Genomic DNA, 13,603 nt, shown 5'->3' with positions numbered 1-13,603 from the left:
ATAAGACACGCCTGAGTTAAAATTGCTCGGAGTCGGGAACCAGGCGGGGTGGGGGGGTCTCGTCTGCCAGTTTTTGTGATTTTAACCCCCCCGCAAGCCTCCAAGCCCGACTCCATGGCTCAATGAAAATCGAGCCCTTTGAGTTTGATTAGTTTATTTAATATATCCCTTCTTTATGTTTTAAAGGCACTTATCTCATTACTAACCTCATCATCCAATGTCATGTCCACCTGTTCTATCTCCCTGGTAAATATTGAAGCAAAATAATTATTTAATATTTCTGCCATCTCTCTATCGTTACCTGTGGTATTATCCTGTCTATCCCTTAATGGCCCTATTCCCATCCCAACCTTCTTTTTTTTATTGATGTGCCTGTAAAATATTTTACTATTTTGTTTTACGTTCCTTGATAATTTACTTTGATAGTTCATCTTTGCCTTCCTAATTGTTTTTTGACTTCTTTCCTAATCTCTTCGTATTCTCCCTTATAATGCTCTTCACTGCTGTCTATGTACTTAAAGTATGCCTCTTTCCTTACCCTCAATTGTTCCCTTATGGCTTTATTCATCCATGGAGTCTCATTAGTGTTTGGTTTGTTCTTTCCTTTTAGCGGAATATATTGTTCCTGCACTCTGTTGAACACCGTTTTAAATGTTTCCCATTGCTGTTCTACATCATTGTTTGCCAATATTTTTGCCCATTTTATTTTCCCAAGTTCTATGCTCAGCCCCTCAAAATCAGCTTTTCACCAATCTATTGCCCTGGTTTTTGTCATACATATGTCGTTCCCAATTTTATTATGGTCACTATTGCCTAGATGTTCCCCTACTTTTACTTCTCTTATCTGCTCTGGTTCATTCCCCATTACTAGATCCAATAGCAAATCCTCCCTTGTTGGGCTTTTTACATATTGGGTTAGGAAGGAGTCCTGTACACATTGTAGGAACTTCATTCCCTTATTCCCTTTACCTACCTCTTCTGTCCAGTTAATATCGGGGTAGTTGAAATCCCCCATGATTATTATTCTATGTTTTTTACTCATTTCTTCCTCCACCTCCCTTCCACTATTAGGTGGTCTGTAGACTATACCTATTAGTGTGATTGATCCTTTATTATCTTTTATCTCTATCCATATGGATTCTATTTTTGTCTTGCTGATAACTGCATCACTTTTTTCAAATGCCATTATGTTATCCCTAATAAGTACAGCTTCTCCACCTCTCCTTTTTCCCTCTCTATCTTTTCTAAATATGTTATACCCTGCAATGTTTAATTCCAAGTTCTGATTTTTCTGTAGCCATGTCTCAGTAATCCCTACTGTGTCTGGTTCCTCACAATGCATGATTGCCTCCAGCTCCCCTGCTTTATTACAGACACTGTGTGCATTGCTGTACAGACAGTTTAACTCATTTTTAATAGGATTTCCTCTCATTTTATGTTTAACCATCTATTTATACTCCTGTTCTATAACTCTATTTATTCCCTTGCCATCAATGTCCTCCCTTACTTTATTCTTTCTGAGGCTCTCTTTTCCTGTTTTATTTATAATTAGGCTGGTTACGTTTCTTGTAGATCCCTCCCTCCATCAAGCTAGTTTAAAGCCTTTGCCACCTCCCTATTTACCCTTTCCACTAGGACATCCTGGTTCAGGTGGAGCCCATCCCATCAGTACAGCTCCTTCCTGTCCCAGAACTGGTGCCAGTGCCCATGAAAAGGAAACCCTCTTTCCCACACCAACCCTTTATAAGGAACATAAAATCATAAGAATTAGGAGCAGGCAGGAGTAGGCCATGTGACCCCTCGAGCCTGCTCCACCATTCAATAAGACCATAGCTGATCTTTGACCTCAACCCCACTTTCCCGTCCGATCCCCCATATCCCTTGGTTTCCCTAGAGTCCAGAAATATATCTCAGCCTTGAATATACTCAATGACTGAGCATCCACAGCCCTTTGCGGTAGAGATTTCCAAAGATTCACAACCCTCTGAGTGAAGAAATTCCTCCTCATCTCAGTCTTAAAAGACCAACCCCTTATCCAGAGACTATGGGGGAGAAATTCAGCATCGCCCCGTTTGGGGCGCAATTATCGGCCGGGCACAAAGATAAGCACTTGGCGCTAATTATTGCCTCCGACTGCAAACTTGGCTTTTATCGCTCCTGGAGGTGATTGGAGCACTAAATCAGGCGCTACACACCTGTCTTAAGGTGCAAAGGCCGAGGAGCGAGGTGCTACCTCAGAGCGCTGGCGAAGCTCATGTGATGTCAGTCAGCAATGGAACACAGACACAGTGGCGCTGGCCAGTTCTTAAAGGGGAGGGTCGATCTTGCCCTGCATCCACACCCTGCTCATTGCAGCCTTGAGAGACCTGTACATCAAATCGGCTGGAAAGAACAATGGAGAGACCCAGGGAAAGAGCTCAGAGTGCAGCCCCCACAGTCTCTTCTAAATCGATGCAAGGAAGGTCAAATCAAAATGAGCCTGCAAAGTGCTGCTCAGTACCCAAAACTCCTTCACACAGCATTGAATCTCTCCAGAAGACTCTCTCAGAATGTGTGGTGCAAAAATGTCACTGACAAAAAAAAGGCAGGAAGCAGTCACCTTTAAATAGCGCTCCCCCAGTCCCTGACTGCAAAACGCTCCCCTCAACCTGTCATTGCTAATGACAGGCAGTAAGGCAGGGGGCGCCGCTCAATATCCGGTCAGGGGCGCTACCGGGGCATTGCATGCTCGACTGATGTCACGATCTGCGGGCGCAGGAGATCGTGGCAGTAGTGTTTAGCGCCACCGCAGAATGTCATTAATTTCACAAGCGGCGCAAACATCGCCGCACCCGGGCGCTATTTGCTTTGCGCCCCATTAGCGCCCTCTTAAGGTGCTAATGGGAGGTACAAAACAACCAAATTTTTCTGCCTATGTCCCCTAGTTCTAGACTCTCCAGCCAGGGGAAACAATCTGTCATCATCTATCCTGTCAATCCCCCTCAGAATCTTATATGTTTCAATGCAATCACCTCTCATTCTTCTAAACTCCAGAGTATAGGTCCAATCTACTCAATCTCTCCTCGTAGGACAACCCTCTCATCCCAGAATTCAATTTAGTGAACCTTCGTTGCACTGCCTCTAAGGCGAGTATATCCTTCCTTCGATAAGGATGCCAAAACTGTGCACAGTACTCCAGGTGTGATCTCACCAAAACCCTGTACAATTGTAGCAAGACATCCTTACTCTTGTACTCCAACCCTTTTGCAATTATGGCCAACATGCCAATTGCCTTCCTTATTGCTTGCTGTACCTGCATGCTAACTCTCTGTGTTTCTTGTACTAGGACAGCTAAATCTGTCTGAACACCAACATTTAATAGTTTCTAACCATTTAAACAATTTTCTGTTTTCCTATTCTTCCTATCAAAGTGAATAACCTCACATTTCCCCACATTATACTCCATCTGCCACCTTATTGCCCACTCACTTAACCTGTCTATATCCCTTTGCAGGCTCTTTGTGTCCTCCTCACAGCTTACTTTCCCACCTAGCTTTGTATTGTCAGCAAACTTGGTTCCTTCATCTAAGTCATTAATATAGATTGTAAATAGCTGAGGCCCAAGCACTGATCCTTGGAGTACCCCACCTGAAAATGACCCATTTATCCGTACTCTGTTTTCGTTCCATTAACCAATTCTCTATCCATGCTAATACATTACACTAATCCCATGAGCCCTTATCTTTCATAACAACCTTTCACGTGGTACCTTATCAAATGCCTTTTGGAAATCCAAATATACTACATCCACTGATTCCCCTTTATCTACCCTGCTAGTTACCTCCTCAAAAAACTCCAATAAATTTGTCAAACATGATTTCCCTTTCATAAAACCATGTTGACGCTGACTTATCATATTATGATTTTCTAAGTGCCCTGTTCCCACTTCCTTAATAATGGATTCCAACACTTTTCCAATGACTGATGTTAGGCTAAAGGAGAAATTTGGAGGGCTGTGGGGCAATGTTCCCATTAATTTTTGGGGGGGCTGCACAGTGCCTTTAATGGGCTGTGCATTAACGGAGGCACTCCTGCTCCTCCTGGCCCCCAAGGAGTACTCTGCATGGCGGTCCTCGCCTCACTGAAGCTGCCAGGTTTCCTAAAGACCAGGAAACCAGGCTAGCCACAGTTAAACCTGCAAAGCAGGTCAAATCCAATGCTTCCAGCCTCATTAACATATTTAAAATGCCCAACCCTTGTCCTGCCTCAGTAAAACCCAGCAGTCAGTGGGTTGGAGCCAGCTTCCCGACATGCTTTGATTTAAACAAAAAATCATTTATGGGATCAGGGCGTCGCTGGCAAGGCCAGCATTTATTGCCCATCCCTAGTTGCCCTTGAGAAGGTGGTGGTGAGCCACCTTCTTGAACCGCTGCAGTCCATGTGGTGATGGTACTCCCACAGTGCTGTTAGGTAGGGAGTTCCAGGATTTTGGTCCAGTGACGATGAAGGATCAGCGATATACTTCTAAGTCAGGATGATGTGCGACTTGGAGGGGAACTTGGAGGTGGTGGTGTTCCCATGCACCTGCTGCCCTTGTCCTTCTAGGTGGAAGAGATCGCGGGTTTGGGAGGTGCTCCCAAAGAAGCCTTGGCGAGTTGCCACAGTGCATCTTGTAGATGATACACACTGCAGCCATGGTATGTTGGTGGTGGAGGGAGTGAATGTTTAAAGTGGTGGATGGGGTGCCAATCAAGCGGGCTGCTTTGCCATAGATGGTGTCGAGCTTCTTGAGTGCCCATTTAACGTCCCCCCTGCCCCCACACCCATATTAAAATTCTCCTCTATGATTCTAATCAGAAATGCAATTAGCTACATGTGGCCAGTGGCTAATGTAATAGACAACATTGTTTTATAACTGAGTTTCATTATCTGTATGCTAAAATAAAGTAATATTATGCAAGTAATAAACATTGCATTATTATTAACATAAAACATCTTGGCCTAGAAATTCGGTATAGCCGCGTTTGGGGCGCTAGTACTGGCGATGCGCAAAGTTTAGCGCCAGGCGCAATTTAGCACCACCTAGCACGATATTGGGTTGCAGCACCCCTAAAGGTGATTGCGGCGCTAAATCAGGCGCTGCACGCTACTCTTAAGGCGCTAACCCGGCGGCGCAACCCAATTTCGCGGCGGCGGGGCGCAGCAAAGGTGCTGTCAATATCACTTTCCCTGAGACACACTGGCGCCAGCCAGCTCTTAAAGGGGCAGGTCAATTGGCATCACCAGACACACTCACTGCCTTGTAGGCCTTCAAAGCGGTGGGAGCCTACCTGTGGCGCACCAGCCTAGCAAGACATGGAAAGGGTGAGGCAGAGGGCGGAATGCCTCACTGATGGGGCATTGGATGCTTTGGTTGGCGCAGTGGAATCAAGGCCAAGGAAGATGGTCAGACTGTGATTTATGTTTTGGACAGTCTCCCGGGTGTGAGAGTCAGTTATGTGTCAGTGTATTTGTTTTGTTTTCTGTTGCCATAGCTTTCTCATGTTTGAAGGAACCACATTTTGTTTAATGAAACACTTTCTTCATTTACAATGGCCATGCCTGCTATTTACATACATCTTGCCCTTCACAGGCTTGGGGGTATCAGACCGGTTCCATTCCTGTTCTTGGAATGGCAGCAAGCATTCCATGAGAGGGGCCTAGAATCTACTTCTGATCAGCCTCTGACACGCAGCCTGAGAAGAGCCGCTCGCGTAGAAGTTCAGGCCAGCAGACATCTTCTCAGCCACCGACAGAGATGTCCTGCACCTTATCTGAGGCTGCAGATCTGGCTGAAGCAGCTGACACAGCTCAGTCACCACCTCCTTTCTAAATCGCAGCCTTCTGACACACTGCTCCTCCGGCATGTTCATGTAGGAAAACCCTGCCAGCATAAGGTCTGCTATGGCGATGTCTGTTGGCCCTCCTCCGTCTGGCCATGCCCGCCCCCCTCTCCCAGCATCTCAGTGCCCTTTCCAGATGATTCAGCAGCAGGACGTTCCCCTCCAATGCAGCCCCCATAATAAGTGCCCACAGGAAGGTTCCCCATTGTCAAGGCTCACCAACAGCAAGGTGATGGTCAGAAGGCTGAAGATCGTCTGCCTGCACTGGCTCAGTGGTCAAATGGCTCTCAGTGTGCAGCTCAGCAACTCTTTGTAGCTCTCGAGGAAGTTGTGCTCCAAAAATGGCTGCCGCTTTTAAACCACACCAGTCCCCTTTAAATAACGCTCCTGCAGCCCGAGAGCAACTTGGTAAGGTTCCAGGTAAGCTGTCACTATTAGTGCCAGGCGCTACGGAGGGGGGCGCCACTGAATTTCCGGTCCGGGGCACCCAAGAGGCGTTGCACACTCAAATGACGTCATAATCAGCATGCGCCCATGAGCGGGCGCTATTTAGCGCTGGCGCTAAATGCATGCTCAATATGGGGCGAGGCGCTAGGCGCCCTGCGCCCGCCCGGAAATTGGCTAGCGCCCCACTTCTCGGCCTCTTTAGGCGTTAATCGGTGGCGCTAACAACTGAATTTCTCCCCCCCTTTTGTTTTGTAGACTCGCAGATTATGTTGAGCTAATGACATATTTGAAAGACTTTTCAGTCTCACGACACAACATACTTGGTCAGGCATCATTCTATGCAGCTTGTCTGGACTTTTCTCTTCAAGAAGGCAAGTATCCTCAGAATGAAAAACATTTTTTTAAGATATTCTAAATATTTGTCTGCGAAATGGGGCACCTTAGCCCAAAAATGGCAGCTGCTGTGCTTCCGCCCACTTCCAGCGCAGAACGTGGCAGCCGCCATATTGGCCAGGTTGGCAGCGCAGCCATTGCCTGCACTCACTTCAAATTTTTTAATGATCAACATTGTGATGTCAATCGGTGTGCAACGCCGAATTGACACACAGTGTACGATTTTGAACATCACGTTCTTTTTAACGCCCTCTCCAAGGCACACACGTGTGTGCAGCCACTGCCAGTGTGTATCTGACCTGGGAGAAATCTATAGAGGAGATCTATAGATCTCCCACTCTTCAACTGCTGTGCGGAATATGTGCAGCCCCACCAAACCCAGGCTCTGTGACAGGTTTGCATTCTCAACTGATCACTGTTTCAAATAATTTGGACATTGTTTACACTAGACGGTATAATCAGGAATTTTATGACACATGTAGCATGATTTTTCATATCAGTATTTGGAACCGTAAACTGCTAGAATGATTCCACTGAAATTACAGTCATTTAATCAGTTAATGAGGACTTTTTTGATTAATAATTGTACTTGACAAATTAGCTGACTAAGTATTTGAGAGACGGAGAAACCAAAAAAGGATGAACGAAACACTAGCCAGTGATCAAAACTAGATTCAGAATTCAGAAATGGTGTAAATACTGTGAATAATACGGTTAGTTCCACAAGAGAGGCATTAATTCAGCATTTGATCTTTTGCTTTGCTTTGTGTAGTTAGTTCCAATTTAAAGTCTTAGCTCCCCTTGGGGGAGATGTGCAGAGAATATGATATATGTTCTACTTATAGAATTAAAAGTGGGGCCTGTAGGGGGGCATCTTTTAACTGGTTTAAGGTAATTTACCTGGTCAGGCAGCCTTTGCCTGCACTCTGACCAATTCCAACCTTTTACCTGGTTTACGGTAATTCACCTGGTCAGGCAGCCTTTTGCTGCTACACTGTAAACCAATTTCCAAACAGCGGTTTCGAATCGCTACCCCACCTTCCAGTTCTGACTGGAGGGCTTATAATTAATGATATATTAAAAACGGACAAGTGGTTTTGATGTGAGAAAGTCAACTTTATTTAAACTAACGAAACTATAATCAAATATTAAACTATACCACACGAACACAGTAATTACAGTAAAATTGCTTAAATGGGGGAAGGCAGACGGCAAAAATGAGGGATAAGTAGCTACAATGTTCATTAAACAATCTTAGCAATTTCCCCTTAATTACCACCCCCTAACTAGGTTGCCTTGCTGAGGAGTCAGAAAACCTGCTTCCTGGGGTCCAGCGAAGTAAGAGAGAGATAGCTTCTCAGGAGCTATCTTTTATACCTGATGAGCTCCTGCTGTTTTGCTGTCTGCAAAATTCGCGCCCAAAGTTCCAATATACAAGAGAAACGCTGTGATTGGCTGATTCAAAGTGGTTGGAATGGGTTAATGTGTCTGCACTGTGGGGCCGAAATGTTCCCGCCCACATCCGGAGCTCACCTGGGCTAAAACAAAAGGGAATCCAACTGCCCTATTGTTAATGTCTTAGATCCTGATGTTGCCCAAGTGCTGCACTGCCCAACACAGCTTTTCACGATTCTGGGTATGTTTTAAAAACACTGTCCTACCCAGAGGCAATTCAAAACACATGATTCTTCATCCACGATGTGGACCAATATTTTTCAATCTTCAGGGAAAATAGGGGAATTTTGCAAACCCCTTCAGGCCTCAGGCTAGAACTGATGAAAAGGGGTTAGCACAAAAAGAAATGACTAGCAATACGAAGTGATAATTGTACACAGATAAAATGACCCATTTTTAGAAATGCTACATCAACCTAAATAAATATTTGTTATGATGTTATGTGAAAGTTGTTGAATTTCTATGTATTTCCTTCTTCTTCTGAGGCAGTCCCTTGGAACCGAGGATGACTTGCTTCCACATTAAAAATGAGTTCTCAGGTGACTGATGAGTCCAATGTGGGACCTACAGTCACTGTCACAGGTGGTTGAAGGGGCGGGTGGGTGGGATATTTCACCATTTGAAAGAAACCACTATTATGCGAGGGTCAACATCATTTTACAATTTGCAATGTTAATCTGATATTGTGTGAGGTTCTGTTCTTGCAGTGTATGTTATTGCAACTTTTCAATTTAAGTACTGCCTTGTAACCCACTCCTACCATTCAGAATACTCAAGGTACTATAGCAATGCAATGAAAGAGTGGGCAGAGATAACACTGGTATTTTAGTGAAATACTAATTATGTTCTTGAGGAGACTGACAGCCCAAAGGAGTATTCTTTTGCCTTCATAGTGTCAGCAGTTTAATTAAACATAGATTATGGCTAAACTGCAGGTTGCATTGTTTAAAAGCTGACAGTTTAGTGTATTTTTAACCTCTGATTTATCTTGCATACCTGTGTGTGTTTTCAATTCTCTGTCAACCTATAAGACATGAGAAACATAACCAGAAATATTCACTTCAGTTTCATAAATCTTGATTTCCTGATCACGCAGCATAGATACTTTAGACCTGACCTTCAACCCCCTTCTGAGGACACAGCCTCTCAGCAGCGCCTTCAGCGCTAGGCTGTGCAGTACAATTATGGTAAGTAGCAGGCAGCACGAAGCTGAGGTTCTACCTGCTCCTTTTGAACGGGCGCAGGCATATCTCACATCGCAGCGCCTGCGCCTGTTTTTGAATGTTACCGAATTTCTAGGCATATGTTTTTACTTATTCTGGCATTTCTGGTTCCATTTTTCATTTCATATGCACAAAAAATTAGGAATAAAATGTTTAACAATTAAAGTATTTTGGCAACTAATTCACAGAATCTTGAAATATCAGCAGAGAAGGAGGCTATTTGATCCATTGGGCTGGATTTTAATTCAGGGGCGGGTTGGGGTCGTGTAATCCGCAATTTGTGTTATCCACCCAAATCTAAATCATGTGGGAGATTGATGCGAATTTAACTTAATTGGCCAATTGAGTTCCAGCATGTGGGAACCCATGGCAAATGAATTTTTTCAGTCTGAAAGTTGCCTCCTATGACGTCATCATTGCTGCTGCAACAAGCCTTGCTTCTTCTGCAGACTGCCAACCTTTTGGCCTTTCATGCTACACGGACCTGGAGGCAGGATGGCCAGTGAAAGACCGAGGTCTGCTCCAGGGTTTGATGACGTTGCCCTTCAGGCTTTAGTTGAGGGAGCAAGAGCTCATAAAGAGGTGCTCTTCCCTTCTTCAGGGAGGAAGAAGCCTCCCCAGCAGACCAGGGCTGTGTTGGTCCAGGTGGCAGAGGAGGTCAACTCATTGTCAGTAACCCACAGAACATGGCTTCAGTGCAGGAAGAGATTTCATGACCTTCTGCGCACTGGAAAAGTGAGTATGAATTTCCCATCACCCTCAATCTGATCCCCATTGCCTTTCCTCACCAGCACTCAGATTTAGCAATCTCTTCCTCCATATCCCACTTGACACTGACATCCATGCACCCTTACCCATTCCCCCTCTCTCTATGGTCACATTCACCTAACTATTCGACTATGCAGCCCTCACGCTCCCTATCACTGTGATGCTATGAAAACAACTGACAACACAGAGGGAGGGCCCTTGGTCTTGCCACCTCACTCCATCTTTGTCTCCTACTAAGCATCTATGCTATGGAATCTCTACACTCACTCCTTCATTCTCACTCAACCTCCACTTGTCTCCCTCATTGCAGGAAAAGAGAGCTCACAATAAGCGAGAAAGAGCGAAGACAGGAGGAGGGCCACCCTCAGTAGCCCACCTCACCTCCTGGGAGGAGGCGGTACTGGAGATCGTAGGAGTGGAGGAAGATGCGCAAGTTGGGGACTGACAAACGGGTGCATCACAGCAAGCTGGTGACAGAATAGTTTTCCATCTCTCTCATTGACATTGCATGAGTCGCTGATAATGATTCTGAAGCTCTAACAGATGGACTTATGATCATCTGCAATATGCAATGTGCATGTAACCTTGGCATCACATCTCTGACACCTTCCTTTACTCCCCCACAGGACCATCGCATGCACCTGTCCCCACTAGCCAGGAGGAACAGGCTGAGCCTCCAGACTCCTCAGAGGAAGCTGCAACCTCTGAGGGTGCAGCCTTAGCAGAATTAAGTGCACCCAGCACCAGCGCAGACACTCACACCCCGGTGGGACCTTCGGAACATAGATTAATGTTGTCACCTGGTGTATCACAGCTTACAAGTGAGCATCAGCAGATTGTGGAGACAGGGACAGCAGTGGAGAGGACTCTGCCAGCTCGGCTCAGCTGCATGTTGACCCTCTGCCTCTGGGACCATCCACAGTATCAGCGGTGCTGGCACTCCAGAACCAGATGCAGGAGTCTCTGACAGGTTTTGTCTCCAGGGTCGCTGCGAGTGTGGAGCGAATGGAGGAGTCCATCGCTAACATGAGCAGAGCCTTTGTGGAGTCATTGGCGCATGAACGCATCACCACGGAAAGGATGGCAACCTCCGTGGAAAGGATGGCTACAGTAGATGAGAGGATGGCTACGGCCATGGAGGAGCTAAGTTGCCAGAGTGTAGAAAACATTGTGAGTGTTCAGAATAGACTGACATCTCTGGAGGAGCAATGGTCAGCTATTGAACAGAGAAACCAGACCTTCATGGAAGTCCTCCTCAGTTGGACTGCCAGTGCAGATATGGGTCCCCATGGCCCCCCCTGATGTGTGCAGCAAGGTGCTCTCAAGCCAATTGCAAGCGCTGAGGGGGAGCTGACCCATGAGAGGGAGGTTGGTGGCAGACCTCAAGGAAGTGGCGGCTCCTCTCCAAGCACTCTCACTTCCATGCCACTGCAGAGCCCTCGGCCAGAGCCCCATCAGAGTCCCCACCCAACTGAGATCGGCGTCACAACCCCTGCACAGCCGCAGGAGCAGCAGACTGTTGACGAGCCCTCACAGGTTCGCAACCCTAGAGGACGCCCACCAAAGGTGTCGAGGCAGGAGCAGCAACAAAGTGAGCAAGAGGCCTCCACATCTGCTGAAGCCACAGGGGAAGCACCACGTAGGAGCATGCGTAAAAGAAGGATAATGCACAAATAGTCACAAGGGTAGTGTGGTAAACCACTGTTTGTTATTGTTGTTGTTGTTGTTGTTGTTGCACACTGTTGTGCCTATGCATGCCTCAGCTGACTCCGCCCCTGGCTCCACCCACATGCCCGGGTATAAAAGGTGACTGCTCTGCAGCCCCCTGCCCTTTTGGATACCAGGCAACCACGAGAGGCATGCTCTGTTCTTTGCTAATAAAAGCCTATTAATTAACTCTCTGTCTTTTATGAGGAATTGATAGCGCATCAATTTTATTAGCAAAACAAAATGTCGGATCCAAATGCTGAACAGCAGGAGCTGCATCAACCGACGGCGCCAAACGCTGAGCAGCAGGCGCTGCTGCGAGCCCTCAGACCAACATGCCTGGACCTAGACCCCCAAGAAGCGGGTTCGGCTACCAAATTCGCACAATGGCTGCGTTGCTTCGAGGCTTACCTGGAAGCCTCAACTGTGACCCTAGACGAAAACAAGCTGAAAATCTTGGCCTCAAAGGTGAGCCACCAAGTTTATACACTAATCCAGGACGCGACGACCTATGCGACGGCTACCGATCTGCTTAAAGGGCAATATGCACGCCCGGTAAATACGGTCTATGCCAGGTACCGCTTAAGATCCCGCAGACAGCAGCCCAGGGAATCGGTGGAGGCTTTCCTACGGGCACTACGGATACTCGGCCGAGGCTGCGATTGCAAAGAAGTATCAGCCGCAGCACACACGGAGGGACTGATCCGAGATGCTTTCGTTGCGGGTCTAAGGTCCGACTACTCCCGGCAGAGACTGTTGGAGAAGGGAGAAATAGACCTGAAAAAGGCAGTGTCCCTCGCGCTCTCGCTCGACGCGGCCCACAGGAATATGGACGCTTTCTCCCCTAACCGCTCCGCACCGTGGACGCCGCAACATTGGGTTATGGGACCGCCACCTCCAACTGCTGCAGCGATGTCCAAGGCACAGAAATGTTATTTTTGTGGCCAGGCAAAACACCCCAGAGCACGCTGCCCGGCAAAAAACGCTACCTGCTCCGGCTGCGGGAAGAAAGGACACTATGGGAGTATGATATTGTTGCTATCACGGAGACATGGTTGAGGGAAGGGCAAGACTGGCAGCTCAATATTCCGGGGTACAGAATCTTCAGGCGAGACAGAGGGGGAGGTATAAGAGGAGGGGGTGTCGCAATATTAATTAAGGAGTCAATTACTGCAGTAAGGAGGGATGATATATTAGCAGGTTCCTCTAATGAGGCCATATGGGTGGAGCTTAAAAACAAAAAGGGGGCAAGCACTTTGCTGGGAGTGTACTATAGGCCTCCAAACAGTCAGGGGGAGATAGAGGAACAGATATGTAGGCAAATCTCAGAGAAATGTGCAAATAATAGGGTAATAATAATGGGGGATTTCAACTTCCCCAATATTAACTGGGATAGTCAGAGTGTGAAAGGCTCAGAGGGTGTAGAATTCTTAAAGTGCATCCAGGAGAGCTTTTTGAGCCAGCATGTAGAAAGTCCTACAAGAGAGGGGGCGGTACTGGACCTAATTCTCGGGAATGTGGCCGGCCAAGTGGAAAAAGTGCTAGTAGGTGAGCACTTTGGTGATAGTGACCATAATATGGTAAGATTTAAGGTGGCCATGGAAAAGGACAGGGATGGGCCGGAAATAAAGGTTCTAAATTGGGGGAAGGCCGATTTTAATAGGATAAGGCAGGATCTGGCCAAAATGGACTGGGATCAGCTACTTGTAGGAAAATCCGCATCGGAGCAATGGGAGGCTTTCAGAAGGG

At 46.7% G+C, this 13,603-nt stretch overlaps 1 protein-coding gene across 1 annotated transcript in view; it reads left to right on the top strand.

Moving 5' to 3' along the window:
• The window catches only part of LOC147120452 (adenylate cyclase type 10-like), a 231,646-nt gene extending 224,923 nt beyond the window's left edge, over nucleotides 1-6,723 (top strand). Inside the window, exon 12 of the mRNA XM_085984226.1 lies at nucleotides 6,564-6,723. Within this exon, the coding sequence (XP_085840352.1) occupies nucleotides 6,564-6,723 (160 nt within the window). The remainder of the gene's footprint in view (nucleotides 1-6,563) is intronic.
• Nucleotides 6,724-13,603: the final 6,880 nt, after the last annotated feature.

The sequence above is a fragment of the Somniosus microcephalus genome, chromosome 4 (assembly GCF_052327205.1).
Source record: "Somniosus microcephalus isolate GS21.2 chromosome 4, FLI_Smic_1.0, whole genome shotgun sequence".
NCBI lineage: Eukaryota > Metazoa > Chordata > Chondrichthyes > Squaliformes > Somniosidae > Somniosus > Somniosus microcephalus.
The sequence above is the reverse complement of the archived record's forward strand: the minus strand, read 5'-3'. Positions and strand labels throughout refer to the sequence as shown.